Source organism: Myotis myotis, unplaced genomic scaffold, assembly GCF_014108235.1.
Source record: "Myotis myotis isolate mMyoMyo1 unplaced genomic scaffold, mMyoMyo1.p scaffold_m19_p_1, whole genome shotgun sequence".
NCBI lineage: Eukaryota > Metazoa > Chordata > Mammalia > Chiroptera > Vespertilionidae > Myotis > Myotis myotis.
Genome location: NW_023416313.1, coordinates 118,501,431 through 118,527,730, shown reverse-complemented (window position 1 = coordinate 118,527,730; position 26,300 = coordinate 118,501,431). Strand labels below are relative to the sequence as shown.

Genomic DNA, 26,300 nt, shown 5'->3' with positions numbered 1-26,300 from the left:
TTTCCATTTTTTTGACATTCTCACTAAGATCCTTGAAAGTCTCACTAAGCCCCTTGGAGGTCTCATAAAAATAATTGAGTAACTTATAATCATGGTTTTGAACCTTATATCCAGTAGTTTCCTTTCTTCCATTTCTTTCATTTGTTTTTTTTTCTTCTTAATTTTTGTTTTATTGCTTAAAGTATTACAAAGAGTAACACATATGTCTCCCTTTTTTCCCACCCTTGACAATCCCCTGGCCTCCCCTACACCCCAGTGTCTTATGTCCATTGGTTATGCTTATATGCATGCATACAAGTCCTTCAGTTGATCTCTCACCCTCCTCTCCTGCCCCCCAACCCTCCCCGGCCTTCCTGCTGTAGTTTGACAGTCTGTTCGAGGCTGCTCTGCCTCGGTATCTATTTTTGTTCATAAGTTTATAATGGTCTTTATTATCCATGAATGAGTGAGATCATGTGGTATTTTTCCTTCATTGACTGGCTTATTTCACTTAGTATAATGCTCTCCAGTTCCATCCATGCTGTTGCAAATGGTAAGAGTTCCTTCTTTTTTACAGCAGCATAGTATTCCATCGTGTAGATGTACCACAGTTTTCTAATCCATTCATCTACTGATGGGCACTTAGGCTGTTTCCAGATCTTAGCTATGGTGAATTGTGCTGCTATGAACATATGGGTGCATATATCCTTTCTGATTGGTGTTTCTGGTTTCTTGGGATATATTCCTAGCAGGGGGATCAATAAGTCAAATGGGAGTTCGATTTTTAACTTTTTGAGAAAACTCCATACAGTCTTCCATAGTGGCTACACCAGTCTGCATTCCCTCCAGTGGTGCAGAAGGGTTCCTTTTTCTCCACATCCTCTCTAGCACTTGTCGTTTGTTGATTTGTTGATGATACCCATTCTGACAAGTGTGAGATGTTACCTCATTGTTGTTTTGATTTGCATTTCTCGGATGATTAGTGACTTTGAGCATGTTTTCATATCTCTCTTGGCTTTCTGAATGTCCTCTTTTGAAAAGTGTCTATTTAGGTTCTTTGCCCATTTTTTGATTGGACTGTTTATCTTCCTTTTGTTAAGTTGTATGAGTTCCCTATAAATTTTGGAGATTAAACCCTTATCGGTGATAACAATGGCAAATATGTTCTCCCATGCAGTGGGCTTTCTTGTTGTTTTGTTGGTTTCTTTTGCAGTGCAGAAGCTTTTTATTTGGATGTAGACCGATTTGTTCATTTTCTCTTTATTTTCCAATGCCCTAGGATCTGTATCGGTGAAGAAATTGCTTTGGCATATGTCTGAGATTTTGTTGCCTTTTGTATTCTTCTAGCATTTTTATGGTTTCCCGTTGTACCTTTGAGTCCTTTATCCATATGAGTTTATTTTGTGTATGGTGTAAGTTGGTGGTCTAATTTCAATATTATTTGCATGGATCTGTCCAATTTTCCCAACACCATTTATTGAAGAGACTATCTTGACTTCATTATATGTTCTTGCCTCCTTTGTCAAATATTAATTGAGCATATTGGTTCGGGCTGATTTCTGGGCTCTCTATTCTATTCCATTGATCTATATGTCTGCTCTTGTGCCAGTACCAGGCAGTTTTGAGAACAGTGGCTTTGTAATACAGCTTGGTATCTGGTATTGAGATCCCACCTACTTTGTTTTTTCTCAGGATCGCTGAAGCTATTCGGGGTCTTTCTTTATTCCAGATGAATTGTTGGAGAGTTCGTTCTAGGTCTGTGAAATATGCCATTGGTATTTTAATAGGAAGTGCGTTGAATTTATAGATTGCTTTGGGTAGTATGGACATTTTGATGATGTTGATTTTACCAATACAAGAACATGGTATGTTCTTCCATCTGTTTATATCTTCCTCTATCTCATTTTTCAACGTCCTGTAGTTTTCTGAGAAGAGGTCTTTTACCTCTTTAGTTAAGTTTATTCCTAGGTATCTTAATTCTTTTGGTGCAATGGTGAATGGGATTGTTTTTTTAGTCTCTCTTTCTGTAAGTTCACTATTGGTGTATAGAAATGCCATAGATTTCTTGGCATTAATTTTGTATCCTGCTACATTGCCAAATTCATGTATTAAGTCTAATAGTTTTTTAATGGAGTCTTTAGGGTTTTTTATGTATAATATCATGTCATCTGCGAATAAGGGCAGTTTTCCTTCTTCTTTTCCAATTTGGATGCCTTTTATTTCTTCTTGTTTAACTGCAATGGCTAATACTTCCAGCACTATGTCAAACATGAGTGGTGAGAGTGGGCATCCCTGTCTTGTTCCTGTTCTTAGGGGAAATGGTGTTAGTTTTTGTCCATTGAGTATGATGTTGGCTGTGGGCTTGTCATATATGGCTTTTATTATTTTGAGGTATGATCCTTCTATTCCCACCTTGCTGAGAGTTTTTATCAAAAATGTGTTTTGGGGGAAAAAAACAATGGCGGAGGTTTAGAAGGACGTGTAGGTGCATTGTCCCGGAGCAGATAAGGGCGAGCAGCTGAAACGGATAACATACAGCCCAAATAGGCAGAGGATATTCAGCTGAGAGACAGTCTGCTGTTGGGAAAGACAGAGAACTCCCAGGGAAAAAACGGATTGTTGGAGACTGCGGCTGAAACCTCTCCCGGTACACCCACTCAGCAGCGGAGACCCGCCATCTTGAGTGGCTATAACTGGCACCCAGAGATCGGCTACTAACCCAGAAGTAATGGCTCTCAAGCAGCGCGACTACATGAACTCAGAGGAGCCCTGGTTCTCCCCACAGAAAGGTTAGACTTCCCCCAAAGGTGCGGTTTGCAATTTAGGTTGGAGAGTGGAACGTGCAAGGGGGGGGGGGGGATCTGCGCCCCACAAAGTCCGCGGCCGTCGCGGCCAGCGTGACCCACGAGTGTGGAAGGGCTCCCAGGGCTGCTGGTAGAAGAGAATGCTATAAATAAGCCCACAGTTGGACTGGTTGCAAACGGGCAGCCTCAGATTTTCTCCAGGCTGCCGGCTACTTGGTGCCAGGGGCCAGAGAGTGCGTGCGCGCAGAGACTCCCTGCAGATCTGGAAGGTGGAGCCCTGTTCGCACAGCTTTCCAGGCTCTTATTTTTACACGTCCTCTTAAATCTGTGCGTTTCATTGTTGAACCCAGTGCATGGGATTACCCAGTTGGGGTCACTCGCAGAGCCTGTAGGGGAAGGTTGTTTTTGGGGAGCCTGGGAAACAAGAGCTGGGAGTGTCAACTAGGGAACCAGTGGAGCACTTTCCCATGTCAGTTTCAGGTACAATAGAGAACACCTGGTCAGAGAGGACTTATAGCCTCAGAGGTCAATCCTGACACACTGCCACCCAGAGGCAGAGCCATGAACTGACTCTTCTGTAAACATAGATACAGGCTGTCTGGGAAACCAATAAGGCCCGCCTTAAAATCAGGACTGTGGCTTACAACACGGAGGAACAGTATCTCAGAGGAAAATTCAACATTCTCCTGAATGCCTGGAGTGCCAAAAAGAAGAGTAGAAGATCTGAAGCACCTTCATTACTGCACATTTTAATTTTTTTATTATTATTATTATTTTTCACATTTTAATGAAGAAACCATTTTTTTTCTTTTTTCATCACCTGATTTTACCCTTTTAATTACTGCAGTTTTTATTTTTAACCAGTATTATTACTGCCACCATTTTACCATTTTTTAAAGTGTCATTTTATTTTCTCTTTATTTTATTTTGGGACTAGTGTTCTCCATTCTATTTTCATCGTTCCTTTAACATCATTTTCCTCTACCCCAATTTTGCCTCTGTGCTAAAACCCTCTTCCCCACTTTTCCCCGTTTGCGGTCCTGTTTCTCTTACCCTATTGCTGCTTTAGATTTTCCCTATTCTTTTTACCCCATCTAAATTTCACCCTACTTATATATCCTATTTCCAATCACCTGCTCTAAATCCTTATACACCTCTCCCTTATCTTTCTTCACTATCCAAAATTTTTTTTTCTTCTCTTCTCTATCATTTTGGTGTTTGCTTGATTGTTGAGTATATTGGGGGATTTTTTAGGGATTGTTTGTGAGGTTGTTCTGCTTTTTCTATTTCTTTTTCTGTTGCCCACCCCCACCCTCCACCCCCCGGTTATTTTTGGACTTCCGTTCTCCCTTGCCTCGCTTGATATTATTGGTTGTTTGTAGTTTGTATTCATCTCCAGGGATCCATTGGGGGAATTTGTTGGGATTAGTGGCGGTTCTATCGGAGTTTTCTCCTCATATGAATAGTCTCCTCCCCTCTTCTACTTCATTCTTTTTTCTCCCTTAACTTTTTTTTTCTGTTTTCTCTTCTATCTTTTTATCTTCTCTCTTCCTTATCCCCCACCTCTCTTAGCTCTGGTGGCCACCTTTCTTTGGGGTTATTAATACTGTAAATACATTTGTGTTCAGTGCCTGGTATGTTGTGCCTTGTTGTGTTATATTTTGTGCCTTTAAATCAATGCAGCAGATCAAAGCAACAGCAGCCTCCTGATCACCACACACTCTGACAGAGGAACAGCTGCTATGTGTGAAGCCTCCCTCCACCAGCCAGAAGAGCCACCACAGCTGTGAACAGCACCCATCAGAAGACCTTCTACCAAAGGAGGATCAAGGGCTACCACAACCGCCAAGGAGCAACCACAGCCCGAGGAGCCACAGCTACCCAGGGAGCAGCCACTGAACGACTCAATATCTATATATGTTGGTGAGATCAAACATGGGTAGGCAAAGAAAACCCCAAAGGAAAGAAAAGGAGGACTCCCCAGAAAAGCAGTTAAGTGATACAGAGGCATGCAATGTGACAGAAAAAGAAATCAGAATAAGGGTCCTAGAGTGCATAAAATGGATGGAGGAAAAAATCAACAACATATACAAGAAGCAAGCAGAAACAGATGAAAAAATCAACAACTTAAGTAAGACCCAAGAAGAAATGAAGAGTGATATAGCTGCAACAAAAAACACCATTGAAAGTATCAACAGTAGACTAGGAGAAGCGGAGGAACGAATTAGTGAATTACAACACAAGGAAGCAAAACACACCCAAACTGTACTGCAATTGCAGAAAAAAATTAAAAGACAGGAGGAGAGCCTAAGGGAGCTTTGGGACAACATGAACTGAAAAAACATACGAATAATAGCGGTGCCAGAACAACAGAAAGAGGAACAAGGATTAGAAAAGCTATTTGAAGAAATAATATCAGAAAACTTCCCTGAGGTGGGGAAGAAAAAAGTCAACAAGCCCAGAGACTCCCAAACAAGGTGAACCCAAAAAGACCCACACCAAGACACATCATAATTACCATGGCAAATGTTCAGGACAAAGAGAGAATCTTACAGGCTGCAAGAGAGACACAGAAAGTTACATACAAGGGATCTCCCATTAGATTATCAAATGATTTCTCAACAGGAACACATCAGGCCAGAAAAGAATGGATGGAAATTTACAAAGTGATGCAAAGCAAAGGTCTGAATCCAAGAATACTCTATCCAGCCAGGCTATCATTCAAAATTAAAGGGGAAATAAGAAGCTTCACAGACAAAAAAAAGGCTAAAGGAGTTTATCACCACCAAGCCAGCAATGAAATAAATGCTAAAGGCACTGGTTTAAAAACAAGAAATAAAAAGCTCAGAAAGAAAACAGGCACAAAAAATAGAAATGCCTATGAACAGGTAGCTTTCAATAATAACTTTAAACGTAAATGGACTAAATGCTCCAATCAAAAGACATCGAGTGGCTGAATGGACAAAAAAAAAACATGGCCCATATGTTTCTGTCTACAAGAGACTCGCCTCAGAATAAGGGACTCACACAGACTGAAAGTGAAGGAATGGAAAAATATCTTTCAGGCAAATGGAAATGAAAAAAAAGCTTGGGTAGCAATACTTATATCGGACAAAATAGACCTCAAAGTGAAGGCCATAACAAGAGATAAGAAAGGCCACTGCATAATATTAAAGGGATCAATACAACAAGAAGATATAACCCTGGTAAACATATATGCACCCAATGCAGTAGCACCCAAATACATAAAAAAAAACTCCTGGAAGATATCAAAGGAGAGATCTACAACAATACGATCATAGTAGGAGACTTTAATACACCATTGACATCACTAGATAAATCCTCTAGACAAACAATCAGCAAAGAAACAGCAATCCTAAATGACACACTAGATCAGATGGACTTAATTGACATCTTCAGAACACTTCGCCCCAAAGCCATGGAATATACATTCCACTCAGATGCTCATGGGACAGATTCAAAAATAGACCACATATTGGGCCACAAGCAAAGTGTCCCCAAATTCAAGAAGATTGAAATCATAACAAGCATCTTCTCAGACCACAAGGGCATAATATTAGAAATAAACTACAATAAAAACAACCTAAAATACTCAAACACTTGGAAGCTGAATAGCATGTTATTAAATATTGATTGGGTTAACAATGAGATCAAAGAAGAAATTAAAAACACCCTGGAAACTAATGACAATAAAACCACAACAATCCAAAACCTACGGGACACAATGACAGCAGTCCTGAGAGAGAAGTTTATACCTCTACAGGCCTATCTCAAAAAACAAGAAAAAATGGTAGTAAATCATCTAACTCTACAACTCAAAGAATTAGAAAGAGAGCAACAAGAAAACCCCAGAGTGAGCAGAAGGAAGGAGATAATAAAGATTAGAGCACAAATAAATGACATGGAGACCAAAAAAAAATACAGAAAATCAATGAAACCAAGAGCTGGTTCTTTGAAAGGATAAAAAAGATTGAAAAACCTCTAGCCAGGCTCACCAAGAAGCAAAGAGAAAGAACCCAAATAAACAAAATCAGAAACGATAGAGGCGAAATAACAAGAGACCCCAAAGAAATAAAATGATTGTTAAAAAATACTATGAACAGCTCTACTCCAACAAACTAGACAACCTGGAGGAAATGGATACGTTCCTAGAAAAACACAACATTCCAAAACTCAATCAGGAAGAATCTAAAAATCTCAATTGGCCAATAACTATGGTAGAAATTGTAGCAGTCATCAAAAAGCTTCCAGCAAACAAAAGCCCAGGACAGGATGGCTTCACAGGGGAGTTTTACCAAACATTCAAGGAAGAAGTAAAACCTATCATCCTCAGATTACTACAAAAAATCCAAGAGGAAGGATCACTTCCAAGGTCATTCTATGAAGCCAGCATCACCCTAATACAAAAACCAGGTAAAGACAACACAATGAAAGAGAATTACAGGCCAATATCCCTCATGAACATAGATGCCAAAAACCTCAACAAAATCTTAGAAAATTGGATCCAGCAGTACATCAGAAAGATCATACACCATGACCAAGTAGGATTTATCCCAGGGATGCAAGGATGGTATAATATCCACAAATCAATAAACGTGATACATCACATAAACAAATTGAAAGAAAAAAACCACATGGTCATATCAATTGATGCAGAAAAAGCATTTGACAAAATCCAACACCCATTTCTGATAAAAAACCCTCAGCAAGGTGGGAGTAGAAGGATCATACTTCAACATAATAAAAGCCATATATGGCAGGCCCACAACCAACATCGTACTCAAAGGACAAAAACTAACACCATTTCCCCTAAGAACAGGAACAAGACAGGGATGCCCACTCTCACCACTCATGTTTGACATAGTGCTGGAAGTATTAGCCATTGCAATTAGACAAGAAGAAGAAATAAAAGGCATCCAAACTGGAAAAGAGGAAGTAAAACTGTCCTTATTTGCAGATGACATGATATTATACATAGAAAACCCTAGAGACTCCAACAAAAAGCTACTAGACTAAATACATGAATTTGGCAATGTAGCAGGATACAAAATTAACCCCAAGAAATCTGAGGCATTTCTACACACCAATAGTGAACTTTCAGAAAGAGAGATTATAAAAACAATCCCATTTACCATCGCACCAAAGAAATTAAGCTACCTAGGAATAAACTTAACTAAACAGGTAAAAGAACTCTTCTCAAAAACTACAGGATGTTGAAAAAAGAGATAGAGGAAGACATAAACAGATGGAAGAACATACCGTGTTCATGGACTGGTAGAATCAACATCATTAAAATGTCCATACTACCCAAAGCAATCTATAAATTCAACGCACTTTCCATTAAAATACCAATGGCATACTTCACAGATCTAGAACAAACTCTCCAAAAATTCATCTGGAATAAAAAAAGACTCTGAATAGCTGCAGCAATCCTGAGACAGAAGAAAGTAGGTGGGATCTCAATACCAGATATTAAGCTGTATTACAAAGCCACTGTTCTCAAAACTGCCTGGTACTGGCACAAGAACAGACATATAGGTCAATGGAATAGAATAGAGAGCCGAGAAATTGGCCCAAACCAACATGCTCAATTAATATTTGACAAAGGAGGCAAGAACTTACAATGGAGTCAAGATAGTCTCTTCAATAAATGGTGTTGGGAAAATTGGACAGATCCATGCAAATAATATTGAAATTAGACCACCAACTTACACCATACACAAAATAAACTCATATGGATAAAGGACTCAAAGGTACAACGGGAAACCATAAAAATGCTAGAAGAATACAAAAGGCAACAAAATCTCAGACATATGCCGAAGCAATTTCTTCACTGATACAGCTCCTAGGGCACTTGAAACTAAAGAGAAAATGAACAAATGGGACTACATCAAAATAAAAAGCTTCTGCACAGCAAAAGAAACCATCAACAAAACAACAAGAATACCCACTGCGTGGGAAAACATATTTGCCAATGTCATATCTGATAAGGGCCTAATCTCCAAAATTTATAGGGAACTCATACAACTTAACAAAAGGGAGATAAACAATCCAATCAAAAAATGGGGAAAGGACCTAAATAGACACCTTTCAAAAGAGGACATTCAGAAAGCCAAGAGACATATGAAAACATGCTCAAAGTCACTAATCATCCGAGAGATGCAAATCAAAACAACAATGAGGTACCATCTCACACCTGTCAGACTGGCTATCATCAACAAACCAATGAACGACAAGTGCTGGAGAGGATGTGGAGAAAAAGGAACACTCCTGCACTGCTGGTGAGAATGCAGACTGGTGCAGCCACTATGGAAGACTGTATGGAGTTTCCTCCAAAAACTAAAAATGGAACTCCCATTTGACCCTGTGATCCCACTTCTAGGAATAGATCCCAAGAAACAGAAACGCCAATCAGAAAGGATATATGCACCCATATGTTCATAGCAGCACAATTCACCATAGCTAAGATCTGGAAACAGCCTAAGTGCCCATCATTAGATGAATGGATTAGAAAACTGTAGTACATCTTCACGATGGAATACTATGCTGCTCTAAAAAAGAAGGAACTCTTACCATTTGCAATGGCATGGATGGAACTGGAGAGCATTATGCTAAGTGAAATAAGCCAGTCAATGAAGGAAATATACCACATGATCTCACTCATTCATGGATAATAGAGACCATTATAAACTTTTGAACAATAATAGATACAGAGGCAGAGCTGCCTCAAACAGATTGTCAAACTGCAATGGGAAGGCTGGGCAGGGTTGGGGGGCAGGAGGGAGGTGGGTAAGAGAACAACCGAAGGACCTGCATGCATGCATATAAGCATAACCAATGGACATAAGACACTGCGGGGTAGGGGAGGCCAGTGGTTTGTCAAGGGTGGGGAAAAAGAAAAAGACACATATGTAATACCCTTTGTAATACTTTAAGCAATAAAAAAAAAGGTGTTGGATTTTGTCAAATGCTTTTTCTGCATCAATTGATATGACTATGTGGTTTCTTTCTTTCAATTTGTTTATCTGATGCATCATGTTTATTGATTTGCGGATATTATACCATCCTTGCATCCCTGGGATAAATCCTACTTGGTCATGGTGTATGATCTTTCTAATGTACTGCTGGATCCGATTTGCTAAGGTTTTGTTGAAGATTTTGGCATCTATGTTCATGAGGGATATTGGCCTGTAATTCTCTTTCATTGTGTTGTCTTTACCTGGTTTTGGTATTAAGGTGATGCTGGCTTCATAGAATGACCTTGGAAGTGATCCTTCCTCTTGGATTTTTTGTAGTAATCTGAGGAGGATAGGTTTTAGTTCTTCCTTGAATGTTTGGTAAAACTCCCCTGTGAAGCTGTCCTGTCCTGGGCTTTTGTTTGCTGGAAGCTTTTTGATGACTGCTTCAATTTCTTCCATAGTTATTGGCCAATTGAGATTTTTAGATTCTTCCTGATTGAGTTTTGGAATCTTGTATTTTTCTAGGAATATGTCCATTTCCTCCAGGTTGTCTAGTGTGTTGGAGTAGAGCTGTCCATAGTATTTCTTAACAATCATTTGTATTTCTGTGGGGTCTATTGTTATTTCACCTCTATCATTTCTGATTTTGTTTATTTGGGTCCTCCCTCTTTGCTTCTTTGTGAGCCTGGCTAGAGGTTCATCGATCTTGTTTATCCTTTCAAAGAACCAGCTCCTGGTTTCATTAATTTTCTGTATTGTTTTTATAGTCCCTATGTTATTTATTTCTGCTCTAATCTTTATTATCTCCATCCTTCTGCTCACTCTGGGGTTTTCTTGTTCCTCTCTTTCTAATCCTCTGAGATGTAGAGTTAGATGATTTACTACCATTTTTTCTTGTTTTTTGAGATAGGCCTGTAGAGCTATAAACTTTCCTCTCGATACTGCTTTCATTGTGTCCCATAGGTTTTGGATCGTTGTGTTTTCATTGTCATTAGTTTCCAGGATGTTTTTAATTTCTTCTTCGATCTCATTGTTAACCCAATCAATATTTAATAACATGCTATTCAGCTTCCAAGTGTTTGAGTATTTTGAGTTGTTTTTATTGTAGTTTATTTCTAATATTATGCCCTTGTGGTCTGAGAAGATGCTTGTTATGATTTCAATCTTCTTGAATTTGGGGACACTTTGTTTGTGACCCAATATGTGGTCTATTTTTGAATCTGTCCTATGAGCACTTGAGTAGAATGTATATTCCATGGCTTTGGGGTGAAGTGTTCTGAAGATGTCAAATAAGTCCATCTGATCTAGTGAGTCATTTAGGATTGCTGTTTCTTTGCTGATTGTTTGTCTAGAGGACTTATCCAGTGATGTCAGTGGTGTATTAAAGTCCCCTACTATGATTGTATTGTTGTAGATCTCTCCCTTGATATCTTCCAGGAGTTTTTTAATGTATTTGGGTACTCCTGCATTGGGTGCACATATGTTTATCCTCTTGTTGTATCGATCCCTTTAATATTATGCAGTGGCCTTCCTTATCTCTTGTTATGGCTTTCACTTTGAGGTCTATTTTCTCAGATATATGTAATGCTACCCCACCTTTTTTTTTATTTCCATTTGCCTGAAAGATATTTTTCCATCCCTTCACTTTCCGTCTGTGTGAGTCCCTTCTTCTGAAGTGGGTCTCCTATAGACAGCAAATATATGGGTCATGTTTTTTTATCCATTCAGCCACTCAATGTCTTTTGGTTGGAGCATTTAGTCCATTTACGTTTAAAGTTATTATTGAAAGGTACTTGTTTGTAGCTATTTCTATTTTTTGTGCCTGTTTTCTTTCTTATATTTTTATTTCTTTTTTCTACACCAGTCCATTTAGCATTTCTTGCATTGCTGGCTTGGTGGTGATAAACTCCCTTAGCCTTTTTTTGTCTGTGAAGCTTCTTATTTCCCCTTCAATTTTGAATGATAGCCTAGCTGGATAGAGTATTCTTGGATTCAGACCTTTGCTTTGGATCACTTTGTAAATTTCCGTCCATTCTTTTCTGGCCTGATGTGTTCCTGTTGAGAAATCATTTGATAATCTAATGGGAGATCCCTTGTATGTAACTTTCTGTGTCTCTCTTGCAGCCTGTAAGATTCTCTCTTTGTCCTGAAAATTTGCCGTGGTAATTATGATGTGTCTTGGTGTGGGTCTTTTCGGGTTCACCTTGTTTGGGACTCTCTGTGGTTGTGTGACTTTTTTCTTCCCCACCTCAGGGAAGTTTTCTGATATTATTTCTTCAAATAGGTTTCTAACCCTTGTTCCTCTTTCTGTTGTTCTGGCACCCCTATTATTCATATGTTGTTTCCTTTCATGTTGTCCCAAAGCTTTCTTAGGCTCTCCTCCTGTCTTTTAATTTTTTTCTCCAATTGCAGTTCAGTTGGGGTGTGTTTTGCTTCCCTGTCTTCTAATTCGCTAATTTGGTCCTCGGCTTCTCCTAGTCTACTGTTGAAACTCTCCATGGTGTTTTTTATTGCAGCTATATCGCTCTTCATTTCTTCTTTGTTCTTATATAATTTGTTGATTTTTTTCATCTGTTTCTTTTTGATTCTTACATAGGTTGTTGATTTTTTTCATCCGTTTCTTCTTTATTCTTGCATAAGTTGTTGATATTTTCCTCTGTCCGGTTTATGCATTCTAGGACCCTTAATCTGAATTCTTTTTCTGTCATGCTGAATGCCTCTGTTTCACTTAGCTGCTTTTCTGGCGAGTCCTCCTTTTCTTTCCTTTGGGTGTTTCTTTGTCTACCCATGTTTGATCTCACCGACATATCTAGATGTTGAGTCATTCAGGGGCTGCTCCTTGGGTGGCAGGGGCTTCTCAGGCTGTGATTGCTCCTTCGGTGTTGTGCTAGCAGCTGCTCCTCAGTTGGCAGCAGCTCCTCTGGTGGGTGCTGTCCATAGCTGTGGTTGCTCTTCTGGCTGGTGCGGGGAGGCTTCACACACAGCTGTTGTTCCTCAGACAGAGGGTGTGCTGATCACGAGGCTGCTGTTCCTTCAATAGGGGTGGGCTTCACACTTAGCTGCTACTCCTTGAACTGGGGCAGACTGCTCACGTGGCTGCTGATCCTTGGATGGGGGCTGGCTGCACGCTGCTGTTGTTCCTCTTATGTGGTGGGCTGCTTGTGGGCCTTTGCTCCTAGGACTTGGACAGGTTGATTGCAAGTCTATTGCTCCTCAGACGGGGGTGGGCTGCTTGCGAGGCTGCTTCTCTTTGGACGGGAGTGAGCTGCATGCGTGGCTCCTCCTCCTCAGATGGGGACGTGCCACTCACCCAGCTGCTGCTCATCGGACAGGTGCAGGCTCTTGTGGCTCTGCTCCTTGAACCAGTGCATGCTGCACAGGGCTGCCGCTCCTCAGACGTGGGCTGTCTGTTCGTGTGGCTGCTTCTCTTCGGACCGGGGTGGGCTATTGCTGTTCCTCAAATGGGGCCGGGCCGCTCGCAGAACTGCTGCTCCTCGGATTGGGCAGGCTGCTCGTGCGGCTGCTCCTGCTTGGACGAGGGCAAGATGCTTGTGCAGCTGCTCCTCTTCTGATAGGGGCGGGCTGCTCAGGGCTGCCGCTCCTCAGACGTAGGAAGACTGCTCGTGCGGCTGCTGCTCCTCAGACAGGTCGGACTGCTCGCATGGTTGCTCCTCCTCAGACGGGGAAGTGGCCCACTCACAGAGCTGCTGCTCCTTGGACAGGGGCAGGCCACATGAGGCTGCTGCTCTTAGGGTCGAGGCAGGCTGCTCACGGGGCTGATGCTCCCTGGACAAGAGTGTGCCGCTCACGTGTCTGCTGCTCACGTGGTTGAAAAAATAATGTGAAAAGAAGTAGGAAATAAAGGGGGGGAAAAAGGAGAACAAAGAAAAAAGAAGGAAAAAAACTAACAAAATAATAATACAAAAATAAAAATGAAAAATTCCATTTCTTTCATTTGTGACATGTTTCTTTGTCTCTGCATTTTGGCTGCTTTCCTGTGTTTGTTTCTATGCATTGGGTACAGCTGCTATGTCTTCTTGAGTTGGTAGAGTGGCCTTGTATTGTAGGTGCTCTATAGGGTTCAGTGACTTAGCCTCCCCAGTCACCTGAGCTGGTCTCTCTAAGTGTGCCCCTTCGTGCGCTGTGTGCACAGTCTTGTTGTAGTTGAGCCTTAATTGCTGTTGGTGTCACTGGGGGGAATTGACCTCCAGGCCAATTGACTGTGAGGACCAGCTGCAGCTACAGTGGGAGAACTGTTGTGCAGAAGACACCCTTATGGTGCAGGACTTTCTTCAGTGGGGCTTTGGTGCTCACTGAGTCTGTGTCTTGAGTGTGTCGCTTATGAATGTGTAAAGTTGTAATCTGTCATGGTCTGTTGCTGACCACTGGTGCACTGGCTCTTGGGTTTCCAGGGAGCTCAAAGTCCGCCACTGCCTGGGGCCACCCAGCAGGAGCTACAGAGAGATCTGCAGATTCCCCCCATTTTTATTGGGTTTGGAAGTGCCCAGAAGAGGCCCAGCTGTGAAGCAAAGCAGGCTGGTGCTAGTACTGAGTCTTAGGCCTTTTATTGGTAGGTTTGGGGTTCCCTGATCAAGCTGCAGCTTGTTTGAGAATTTTAGCAAAGTATGAAGCACAAGGAAGGACAGGCCATTCATATGCAAAAGCCACTGAACACAGCTTGGGTGGGTCTGCAAATTGGATGGGGCAAGGTCTCAGGGAACCCCCCAGGCTGTGCAAATAGTATGTTCCAAGCTGATAGAGACTCAGATATGGCTGCCAATCAGCCTGCAACCTGGGAAGTCCCGGCACAGGGACAATGACCCCTGCCAGCACCTCCATCTGGGAGAAAGCTGCCCCTGAGTTCCTGCCCTGATGCCAGATAATCCAGCTCTTCCCCCATATGTGTATAGGTCCCCCAGAGCCTTACCCTGGCACTGGAGCTCAGAGGAAGTGGAACCTTGTAAGTTCAGTTCATACACCACCCCTTTAAAAAGGAACAGCTGGGCCTCCAGCAACCTCCTTGTCACTGAGCCCCAATCTCCACTAGTTTTTACAGCCTGTAGTTACTGGGACTTCTCTTCCCAGCTCTCGGAGCCTGGGCTGGGAGTCTGGTGTGGGGCTGGGAACCCTTGCTCCTCATGGGGGGGGGGGGACCTCTGCAGAGATGATCTCCCTCCCAATTTAAAAAGCAGCCTACATGGGTGTTGGACCAGCCCATTCTGTGCCTCCACCCCTCCTAACAGTCTCAATGTGCTTTCTTCTTTCTCTAGTTGTAGGACTTTCCTTCAGCCAGCTTTCAAATGGTTCTGGATGATGATTGTTCTGTATTTTAGTTGTAATTTTGATGTGGTTGTGGGAGGAATGTGAATACCAGCATTTACCTATGCCACCATCTTGGTTCTCCTCTATAGGTCTTTATTTTAATGCCACCTCCAAGTAAGGCCTGGATTACTACCATATCCAAGTTAACCAACATTTCCAATCTCTCCCCTGTGTTATTTTTTTTCTCCTTAGCATTTAAGTAACATTCATATGCACACTATATTTCATTTATCTATTTTTTCTTGGCTGTCTCCCCTCCACTGCAGTATAAGTTCCGTGGAGCAGGTATTTTTTTGTCAGTTTTGTTCACTGTTAGGCCCCTAACCAAAACAGTGACTAACATATAGTAGATGCTCAATAAATGCTTACTAAATGAGTGGACAGATCAATAGAAAAATAAGCTGAGGACAGGACATGAATTGGGAAAATTCACAAATAATGAAAGTGAAATGGCCAGCAAGCACACACAAATATCCTCAAGATCATTAGTAGTCAAAGAAATGGAAAATAAGATCAGTTTACCTATCAAATTAGCAGGGATTTAAGTGATTGATAATGCCCATGGTTGTCAAGGGTGAGGGGAAGAGGCCTTTTGTGCCTGATAAATCGGCACAGTCTTCCGGATGCTGATCTGGCCATACAGATTAAATCTTGAAATGTGCATGCCCTCTGACCCAGACAGTCCACTACCAGAAACATTCCTGGAGGACCCAAAACACAAGTGCACACATATGTATGAACTGGGAGATTCCCTGAGTTTTCTATATAGCCAAACACTGGAAACTATCTAAACAGCTACCAATAGGATTAATAATGGATACATAATTTAAAGACCATCCAATCAATGGGCATAAAAGGATAGTTAAGAACTCTGGAATGAGCTACACAATATTTGAAAGTAAAAAAAATCAAGTGACAGAGCAAGTATAAATAGCATGAGCCCATGTTTTTCCTTTTAAAATGTTTATAAGTGCATAGAATAAAGTCTAGAAGGGTATCTATTGAACTAGTTAGCAGTATTTATCCCTAGGAAGGAAGAGATTATGGGAAGAGCTTGAAAAGCATGCTTGAAATATTCCCGGACTGTTAGATATGTAGATAGATAACATAAAGAAAATATTACCTTAACAGTCAGAAATATAACTCGGCATACAGAGGAAACACTTCCCATGTCTCTCCAATGTTGAGGATGCAGAAATAGGACATTCCAAGCCCTCCATTATCTGACCCTATCTTAGCCCTGTTACTTCTAGCTCTACCTCCACACCCCTAAGCACTCTGGGAGATCAGTAAGCTTGGCCACCCCTGGCTCTAGGACACCTGTCATAGGCACTGGAGATCACTCATCTGAGGAGGTCAAGGTAGGCCCAGCAGGAAGGACTGACCAGAGGAGGAAGGGACTGGGACATCAGCCCTCAATAGGGTTGCCAGATTTAGCAAATAAAATTATATTTCCCATGTAGTATTTGGAATATACTTGTACTAAAAAAATGATTTGTTATCTGCCTGAATTTCCAATTTCACTGGACATTCTGTATTTTTTCTAGCAAACCTAGCCCACAACCCGTCCCAGCCTTTGGGGCACTTGGCCCTAAGCAGAAAGCATCATCTGAAGTGTTCAGGAACAGCAGAGAAATACCAAGTGGAAAGGTGATCTGGGCTGTGCCTGGCATTGGAAAAAGTACCCCTGCCCTGGGGGAGTCCTGTAGAGAACAGGACCTTCCAGGGTCTGAGCCATCACTCATGGAAACATCCACACAAGGTGAGTACAGTGACTCTGGCAGAAAAAGCCAGAGTGATCACAAGGGGAGCCCCACAGATGCAACACCTCCCAGGCAAAGTACTTAGAAGGTGTATGTATGAAAGTTCTGAACAAACTGCAGATAGTGAACATGTGATACCAAACAGGTGCTGGGAAAATTATGTGTCCCAGGGCTGGCCTCTCAGTGCCCTGGGTGGTGGTCTGGTGAGGATGGATAGCTACTGAGGTGGCCTACTTTCTCAAGGGTCCAGGAGCTCCTCTCCAGGAGACTTGGCTGTGCCCTACACACTACTGCCCCTGGCAAGGCCTCATTCCATCCTCACTCCTAGGGCCCTCCGACTGGGCACACAGGCATGAGGCAGGTGAGTCCACCTCACTCTCTCCCTACCTGAGTCAGACGGTGCCAGGAGGCAAATAGACCAGCCTCTGGGGGCCCAGGGAGTGGCAGCCTGTCCATCGTTGTCCCAGCATGCACTGTGGGGAAGGAGCAGGAAGATTAGTGTGGGCAAAAATGAGGCTTCCACTACTCCAGGTGGACTCACCTCAGCATGGGTTCTCCAGGACAGATGTCAGTCTCCCAGCCCAGCAGGACTTCACACTGCCTCCCACCTTTGGGATGGGCCTCGTGGCATCATCCTCCCTGCCCTCCCCCCTCTCCCTTAAGTGACCTCTCTGGCCTGGCATTCAAGGCCCTGACCAAGCTCCCACTTCTCGCCATCTGGCACTTTCCTTCATAGATCAAGCCCATTTTGCAAGTTGTGTTCACAACATGTATACACATGCATACACACTGAGATGCACACATATATACATGTGCACACATAAACAGACACAAACACATAGGTGCACATACAAACATACACATGAATACACACCAACACACATACACACTAACACACATACATATGCATGCCTAAACATATATACACATATACATGTACACATGCACATGCATAAACACGTACACACCTACTTACATGCATACACACATAATCACACACACTAATGAGCAGCTCCACCCCACTCTCTCTGAGATTCCCACAGATTCCTACCAAATCTGTCTCCTGTAAGCTTCACTTACATGTCCTCACCTCTAGCAGTCCTCAACCCTGGATGTCTGGCTTATGCCTCACCACCACCAGCAATACTCTCAGCAAGGTTCTGAAGCACCCCATCTGCCTGTGCCAGTCCTCCTACCCCAGCCTGCTGGGGCTCCCAGACCCACCCTCTCCTTGGGGCATCGCAACCCTCCATCACTTCTATACATGGTCACAAGCTGTTGTTTTCTGTCCTCCTCTCCCTGCTCCCCTCTAGGGTATCTCACCCACATCAATGTTTCAGTGTTTCCTTTATATATGCCCAGAGAAGAGTCGAAGCCCCTGACCTGTCCTCCACCCTCTCCTCTTCCCCTACCCAGCTCTAGCCACGTGGGCCATCTTGCTGCCCTCTGCCTGACATCCTCCTCTGGATCCTTATAGGCCTGGCTCCTTCTCCTCACCCAGGCTTAGCTCAGAGCACCTCCTCAGAAAGCCTTCTCTGACTACTATACTGTGTGCAGGAGCCCCTTCTCACCTGTGCCACATACCCTAACTGACTGATTCATCATTTGGTTTTCCCTATTTCAACAATCCCACAGTGAGATTTTCTACTCCGTCAGGTTAATTGAGGTATAATTTACCTACAGTAAAATTTACCCTTTTTGGTGCACAGTTCTATGAGTTTTGACAATTGTATACAGTCATATAACCACTATCATGATCAAGATATAGAACAATTCTATCACCCTAAAAATCTCCATGAGTTGTCCCTTTGTGGTCAACTCACCCTACCCCCAGCCCCTAACAACCACTAATCTGTTTTCTCCCCCATGGTTTTGCCTTTTCTAGAATCCTATCTAATAATAGACAAACATGGTAATTAACCATACCTCCACTACCATTGGATAATAAGCAGGATATGCAAATTAACTGCCAACAAAGATGGCGGCCGGAAGCCACACAGCTGAAGCAAACATGAGGCTTGCTTACTCCAGTGATGGAGGAAGCCAAGGTTCCCCACCTGCCGCAGCCCAGCTCTGAGCTCCGGAAGCAACAATATTTCAATTATAGAAGCTAAACAGACCCCAGATACCTGCTTTCAGCCAGCCGGGGCCTCAGAGCTTAGAGCACCAGTGATGGCAACAGAGCTTCAATTACAGAAGCCAAACAAACCCAGATACCTGCTTTCAGCCAGCCACAGCCTCAGAGCTGGAGCCGGACCTCAGAGCTGGAGCCGGCTCTCAGCTCCAGTGACAGCTATAGAAGGTAAATAAATCCCAGAAAAAAGAAAAGAAAAGAAAAAAGAGGCCAGGAGCTTCAGTCGCCCGCCAGCCTGAAAATGGCCCTCAGCCCCTCACCCAGACTGGCCAGGCACCACAGTGGGGACCCCCACCCTGAAGGGGGTGTGACAGCTGCAAACAGCCATCAGCCCATCATCCAGGCTGGCCAGGCACCCAAATGGGACCCCCACCCTGATCCGGATCAACCTTCAGGGCAAACCAGCTGGCCCCCGCCCATGCACCAGGCCTCTATCCTATATAGTAAAAGGGTAATATGCAAACTAACCCTAACAGCAGAAAGACTGGGAATGACTGGTCACTATGACATACACTGACCACCAGAGGACAGATGCTCAATGCAGGAGCTTCCCTCTGGTGGTCAATGCGCTCTCACAGGGGGAGCTCTGCTCAGCCACAAGCCAGGCTGATGGCTGCCAGTACAGCGGTGGTGGTGGGAGCCTCTCCTGCCTCCTCAGCAGCGCTAAGGATGTCTGACTGCAGCTTAGGTCTGCTCTCCGCTGGCAAGTGCACATCCCCCGAGGGCTGCTGGGCTGCCAGAGGGATGTCTGATTGCCATCTTAGGCCCAATACCCCGGGGAGCAGGTCTAAGCCAGCAAGTGGTCACCTCCGAGGGGTCCCAGGCTGTGAGAGGGCACAGGCCGGGCTGAGGGACCCCCTACCCCCAAGTGCACAAATTTTTGTGTGCCGGGCCTCTAGTGTGATATAAATGGAATCATCTATATATAGCTGTTTGATCTGGCTTCATTTACTTAGCATATTATGCATTTGAGATTTATTTGTTGTTTATTATATAAAAATTTCATTTTTTAAAAATTGCTGAGTGGTATTCAATTGTTTATCCATTCACCAGCTGAAGGATATGTGGGTTGTTTGTAGTTTGGGGTGGGTATGAATAAAGCCACCATAAATATTGAATACAGTTTTTTGTGTGAACATAACTTATTTCTCTTGGGGAACTAAGTAGGATTGCTGGTTTACATACATAGTAAGCACATTTTTAACTATGAGAAACTGCCAAACTGTTTTCCAAAGTAGCTCTACCATTTTGTGTTCCCACCAGCAACATATGAGAGGTCCGTTTGCTCTGTATCCTCGCCAGCACTTGGTATTGTCAATTCTGTAAAAGTCTAATAGCTATGCAGTGATATCCATTGTGGTATTAATTTGCATTTCCTTACTGACTAATGGATGAATGATTTTTTATGTGCCTGATTTATTGTTTTAACGCCATCACTATTTGAAATTATCTTTACTGAATTATTTATCTGTTTATTTTCCATTTCTCCCATCATATGTGAGAGCAGGGACCTTGACACCTAGAACAATATCTGGAATGGTGATGACAACGACGATGACAGCAATGCTGCCGGTGAAAGCTAATATTCATAGAGCCCTTACCATGTGCCCAGCATTATTCTGAGTGCTTTACAAATATTAACTCAATCTTCACAACTACCCTAAGAGACAAATGCTATCAATATTCCCATTTTAAAGGGGGGAAAACCAAGGCAGAAAGAAATAAATTACTCAAGGTCACATAGCTAATAAGGGGCCAAGCCAAGCTTCAATCCCAGGTGTTCCTGAGTAAGACTCTGCAGTTGTAATCAGTGCATTATATGGTCCATAGTAGCCACATCTGCTGAGGAATAAAAGCATGGAAGAAAGCCAACAACTTACAGCTCTTTCTTTCCTGGAGAGGGTGCTTTCCTGGGTTGAGGCTGTCAAATTCAGCATGCCGCAGACTGAATGTTTGTGTCCCCCCGTCCAAATTCATATGTTGAAACGTAATCACCAATGTAGTAGTATTTGGAGGTGGGGCTTTGGGGAGGTGATTAGGTCATGAGGCTGGAGCCCTCATGAATGGGATTAGTGACCTTATAAAAGAGACCCTAGAGAGAATGCTTAGCCCTTGCACCATGTGAGGTTATCATGAAAAGATGGTCATCTATAAACAGGGAAGTGGACCCTCACTAGACACTAAATCTTCCAGACATTAATCTTGGACTTCCAGCCTCCAGAATTATAAGAAATAAACTTCTGTTGTTTATAATTCCAGTATATGGGATTTTGTTATAGCGCCTGAATAGAATAAGACATAGTGATTTCTTGATTTCTCCTCTGGATTTCCTCCCTCAAAGCTGAACCCATTTTCACCCCCAATCCTGATTCTACTCCTAAGAAATTCAATTTATAGGGTGGTGTTGGAATTTAAAGAGATCAATGGGATAAGAGGAGAGAGGTTTAGTCAAACCTTGAGCCTGGTGGGTGGAGGACTTGGGTCTTCCATGGGCCTTGCTTGTCCACAGGGACTCTTCCTCAGAGCTTTTCCCACCAGGCCCTCCCAGGCAGTCTGCGCCCCTCTGGCCTCAGGCACCCCAGAAGGAGACAATGAACAAGAAGTCACGGCCTTTGCTCTTCTGAAACCCTTGCTCTGAGTTTCATCCCCTGTATGAAGGAGAATTTTATTGCTCATTAAAGGTCTAGGCACATTTCCTCCATAACCTTCCTACCCAGCACAATGTCCCCACATTTCTTCAGCCACCTTACAGTTAATTGAGGTTGTATGACCAATGGGCTGTGAACAAAAATGATGTGTGTTATTGCTTGGCCAAAGCATTTAAGAGCCAGCTGTGTGACTTTACCATTTTTCTCTTCTTTGCAACAGTGACTAAAGGAGGCCACATGTTCCAGATTGGGCAGATACAGGATGACGAAGTTTCTGTCAATCCCTGCATGACTGTATGGACCAGAGCCTGCCACACTCCCCACTTCCCACATCGGATATGTAATGTGAGTTCATATGTTAAAGGAAGAAAGAAGAAGGGAAACTTTGTTGCTTTGAATCACTAAGAATTCAGAGAGAACTCAGTGCAACACAAACTTTCTACCCTACTACACACCTACTTGCCATATGACCTTGCTGTATCTGCCCTGAGAACATGCTCAAATGACTTTCTGGGTATGAGAACTAAGTTTGATTTAGGAGCTCCTAAATAACTAGGATTTCAAGAGGAGATGGGATAATCCAATCCACAAGTTGAAGAATTCACTGTTCAAAAGGAAGAGGGGAAGGTTCCAGGCCCTGCAGCAGGGCCCACTAGCAACACAATACCCACCTGGAGAAGGGAGGTGTTAGCCAACGCATGTGGGGGCATCTCTATTACAGTGGGGCCTTGGCCTACATTTAAGAACTTAAATTTGACTTTAGAACAAAGGCTGGGGGATCTTCATAGCTTTATCTCTAAATTAGCTCTGGGACCAGTTCTCAAGAAGGCCCTGGGACCTCCCCAACTCATCTGACCTGAATGGACACCTGGAGGGGTCAGGGAGGAAAACTGGCAGACCTTTGGAGCTGCAAATGACCACAGGCTACAAGATTAATTATGGGTTTATATTATGAAATTATTGGCACATTACTTTGGCAATTATAACCTTGAATGTTTTGTGTTCCTATGGGACAACACAGAAAACAGAGAGAAGAGGCAGTCCCTCAAGATAAGAACAGGTGCTGGCAGGCAGGCAGGCAACCCAAGGGGAAAACTTTTCACATCTATAAATGCTCCTGCCACTTCTCCCTTCATCCAAGATGTAAAGGTTGGCTACACTGTAATACACTCCTCCCCCGAAATCTAAAATGAGTAAAATGCAACTCCTTTGAGGCCATTAGAAAGGCTCTTCTACTGTGAGGGCAAACTCGAGAAGTTCCTTGAATATGAGCATGTCAAAACTTCTATGTTTTGAATATTGGCCATGGTACCTGTAAACTATGGCACTGCTTGGCAAATCTCAGGGGTACTGGGTGTGCTGGGAGAGGGAAGTTGTGTTGGAGGGATGGGTGGGAGTTGTTTAAAATAAAGAAACCCCTAAGACAAAGGTGGGGACTAGGGGATTGGGGCTTCCAAAAGAGCAATTATAAAGAATCCTCCTGCACCTCCCTGGGTAGGACTGAAGCAAGTTCTGCTATCCTTTTGGTTAAGAATAAAAGGGTGTGGAGAGGTTAAAAATGGAAGCATAGTAAGTGAATGCTACATAGACATGTGCTCAGAACCAAACTGGAATAACAACTAAAATACAAGAAAAAAACACATCATGGGAGGTGGAGAAGATGGCGGCGGTATAGGCAGATGCGTCCTAGGTCTTGTCCCGGAGCAAATGAAGTAAGCAGCTGAAACTAACAACACGCACCCCAAATTGGCGAAACTACTCAACTGGTGAGACAGTCTACAGCCGGGAAGGGCAGAGCTCCCCTCGAAAGCAGCTGCACGTGAAGCCTCCCCCCACCAGCCAGAAGAGCCACCACAGCTGTGAACAGCACCCACCAGAGCAGCTGCTGCCAACTGAGGAGCAGCTGCTACCATAACCGCTCAAGGAGCATTCACAGCCTGAGAAGCCACTGCCATCCAAGGAGCAGCCCCTGAATGACTCAATCTCTAGATATGTCGGTGAGATCAAACATGGGTAGACAAAGAAACACCCAAAGGAAAGAAAAGGAGGACTCGCCAGAAAAGCAGCAAAGTGAAACAGAGGCATTCAGCATGACAGAAAAAGAATTCAGATTAAGGGTCCTAGAATGCATAAACCGGATGGAGGAAAATATCAACAACTTATGCAAGAATAAAGAAGAAACGGATGAAAAAAATCAACAACTTATGTAAGAATAAAAAAAAAAGGATGAAAAAAATCAACAAATTATGTAAGAACCAAGAAGAAATGAAGAGCGATATAGATGCAATAAAAAACACCATGGAAAGTTTCAACAGTAGACTAGGAGAAGCCGAGGACCGAATTAGCAAATTAGAAGACAGGGAAGCAAAACACACCCAAACTGTACTGCAATTGCAGAAAAAATTTAAAAGACAGAAGGAGAGCCTAAGGGAGCTTTGGGACAACGTGAAAGGAAACAACATATGAATAATAGGGGTGCCAGAACAACAGAAAGAGGAAAAAGGGTTAGAAAACCTATTTGAAGAAATAATATCAGAAAACTTCCCTGAGGTGGGGAAGAAAAAAGTCACACAACCACAGAGAGTCCCAAACAAGGTGAACCCGAAAAGACCACAACAAGACACATCATAATTACCATGGCAAATGTTCAGGACAAAGAGAGAATCTTACAGGCTTCAAGAGAGAGACGGAAAGTTACATACAGGGGATCTCCCATTAGATTATCAAATGACTTCTCAACAGAAACGCATCTGGGCAGAAAAGAATGGACAGAAATTTACAAAGTGATGCAAAGCAAAGGACTGAATCCAAGAATACTCTATCCAGCAAGGCTATCATTCAAAATTGAAGGGGAAATAAGAAGCGTCACAGATAAAAAAAGGTTAAGGGAGTTTATCACCACCAAGCCAGAAATGCAAGAAATGCTAAAGGGACTGGTGTAAAAACAAGAAATAAAAAGCTCAGAAAGAAAACAGCCACACACACACAAAAAGAAATGGCTACAAACAAGTACCTTTCAATAATAACTTTAAACGTAAATGGACTAAATGCTCCAACCAAAAGACATCAAGTGGCTGAATGGATAAAAAAACATGACGCATACATTTGCTGTCTACAAGAGACCCACCTCAGAAGGGACTCACACAGACTGAAAGTGAAGGGATGGAAAAATATCTTTCAGGCAAATGGAAATGAAAAGAAAGCTGGGGTAGCAATACTTATATCTGACAAAATAGATCTCAAAGTGAAGGCCATAAAAAGAGATAAGGAAGTCCACTTCTTAATACTAAAGGGATCAATACAACAAGAGGATATAACCCTGATAAACATATATGCATTCAATGCATAAAAATACATTAAAAAACTCCTGGAAGATATCAAGGGAGAGATTGACAATACAATCATAGTAGGTGACTTTAATACACCACTGACCTCACTGGACAAATCCTCTAGACAAACATCAGCAAAGAAACAGCAATCCTAAATGACTCACTAGATCAGATGGACTTAATTGACATCTTCAGAACACTTCACCCCAAAGCCACGGAATACACATTCCACTCTGATACTCATGGGACAAATTAAAAAATAGACCACATATTGGGTCAAAAACAAAGTCTCCCCAAATTCAAGAAGATTGAAATCATACCAAGCATCTTTTCAGACCACAATGGCATAATATTAGAAATAAACAATAATAAAAACAACCCAAAATACTCAAACACTTGGAAGCTGAATAGCATGTTATTAAATATTGATTGGGTTAACAATGAGATCGAAGAAGAAATTAAAAACATCCTGGAAACTAATGACAATGAAAACACAACAATCCAAAACGAAAGCATTCTTGAGAGGGAAGTTTATAGCTCTACAGGCCTATCTCAAAAAACAAGAAAAAATGGTAGTAAATCATCTAACTCTACAACTCAAAGAATTATAAAGAGAGCAACAAGAAAACCCAAGAGCAGAAAGAAGGAGATAATAAAGATTAGAGCAGTAATAATTGACTTAGAGACCAAAAAAACAATACAGAAAATCAATGAAACCAAGAGCTGGTTCTTTGAAATGATAAACAAGATCGATGAACCTCTAGCCAGGCTCACCAAGAAGCAAAGCGAGAGGACCCAAGTAAACAAAATCAGAAACAATAGAGGCGAAATAACAACAGACCCCACAGAAATACAAATGATTGTTAAAAAAAAAAAACTATGGACAACTCTACTCCAAAAAACTAGACAACCTGGAGGAAATGGACAAATTCATAGAAAAACACAACATTCCAAAACTAAATAAGGAAGAATCTAAAAATCTCAATAGGCCAATAACTATGGTAGAAATTGAAGCAGTCATCAAAAAGCTTCCAGCAAACAAAAGCCCAGGACCAGACGGCTTCACAGGGGAGTTTTACCAAACATTCAAGGAAGAACTAAAACCTATCCTCCTCAGACTACTACAAAAAATTCAAGAGGAAGGAACACTTCCAAGTTCATTCTATGAAGCCAGCATCACCTTAATACCAAAACCAGGTAAAGACAACACAATGAAAGAGAATTACAGGCCAATGTCCCTCATGAACATAGATGGCAAAATCCTCAAAAAAATTTTAGCAAATCGGATCCAGCAGTACATCAGAAAGATCATACACCATGACCAAGTAGGATTTATCCCAG

General features: G+C 42.4%; 1 protein-coding gene across 2 annotated transcripts in view; it reads right to left on the bottom strand.

Annotated features, from left to right (window-relative positions):
- LINGO1 (leucine rich repeat and Ig domain containing 1) overlaps positions 1–26,300 on the bottom strand; it is a 287,919-nt gene that overhangs the window by 76,224 nt on the left and 185,395 nt on the right. Inside the window, exon 3 of one of the 2 annotated variants that reach the window (XM_036349711.1) lies at positions 17,236–17,321. The exons of the other annotated variant lie outside the window; for it this stretch is intronic. Within the exon in view, the coding sequence (XP_036205604.1) occupies positions 17,236–17,304 (69 nt within the window). The 5' untranslated portion in view covers positions 17,305–17,321. The remainder of the gene's footprint in view (positions 1–17,235; positions 17,322–26,300) is intronic. 2 annotated transcript variants of the gene reach the window in all.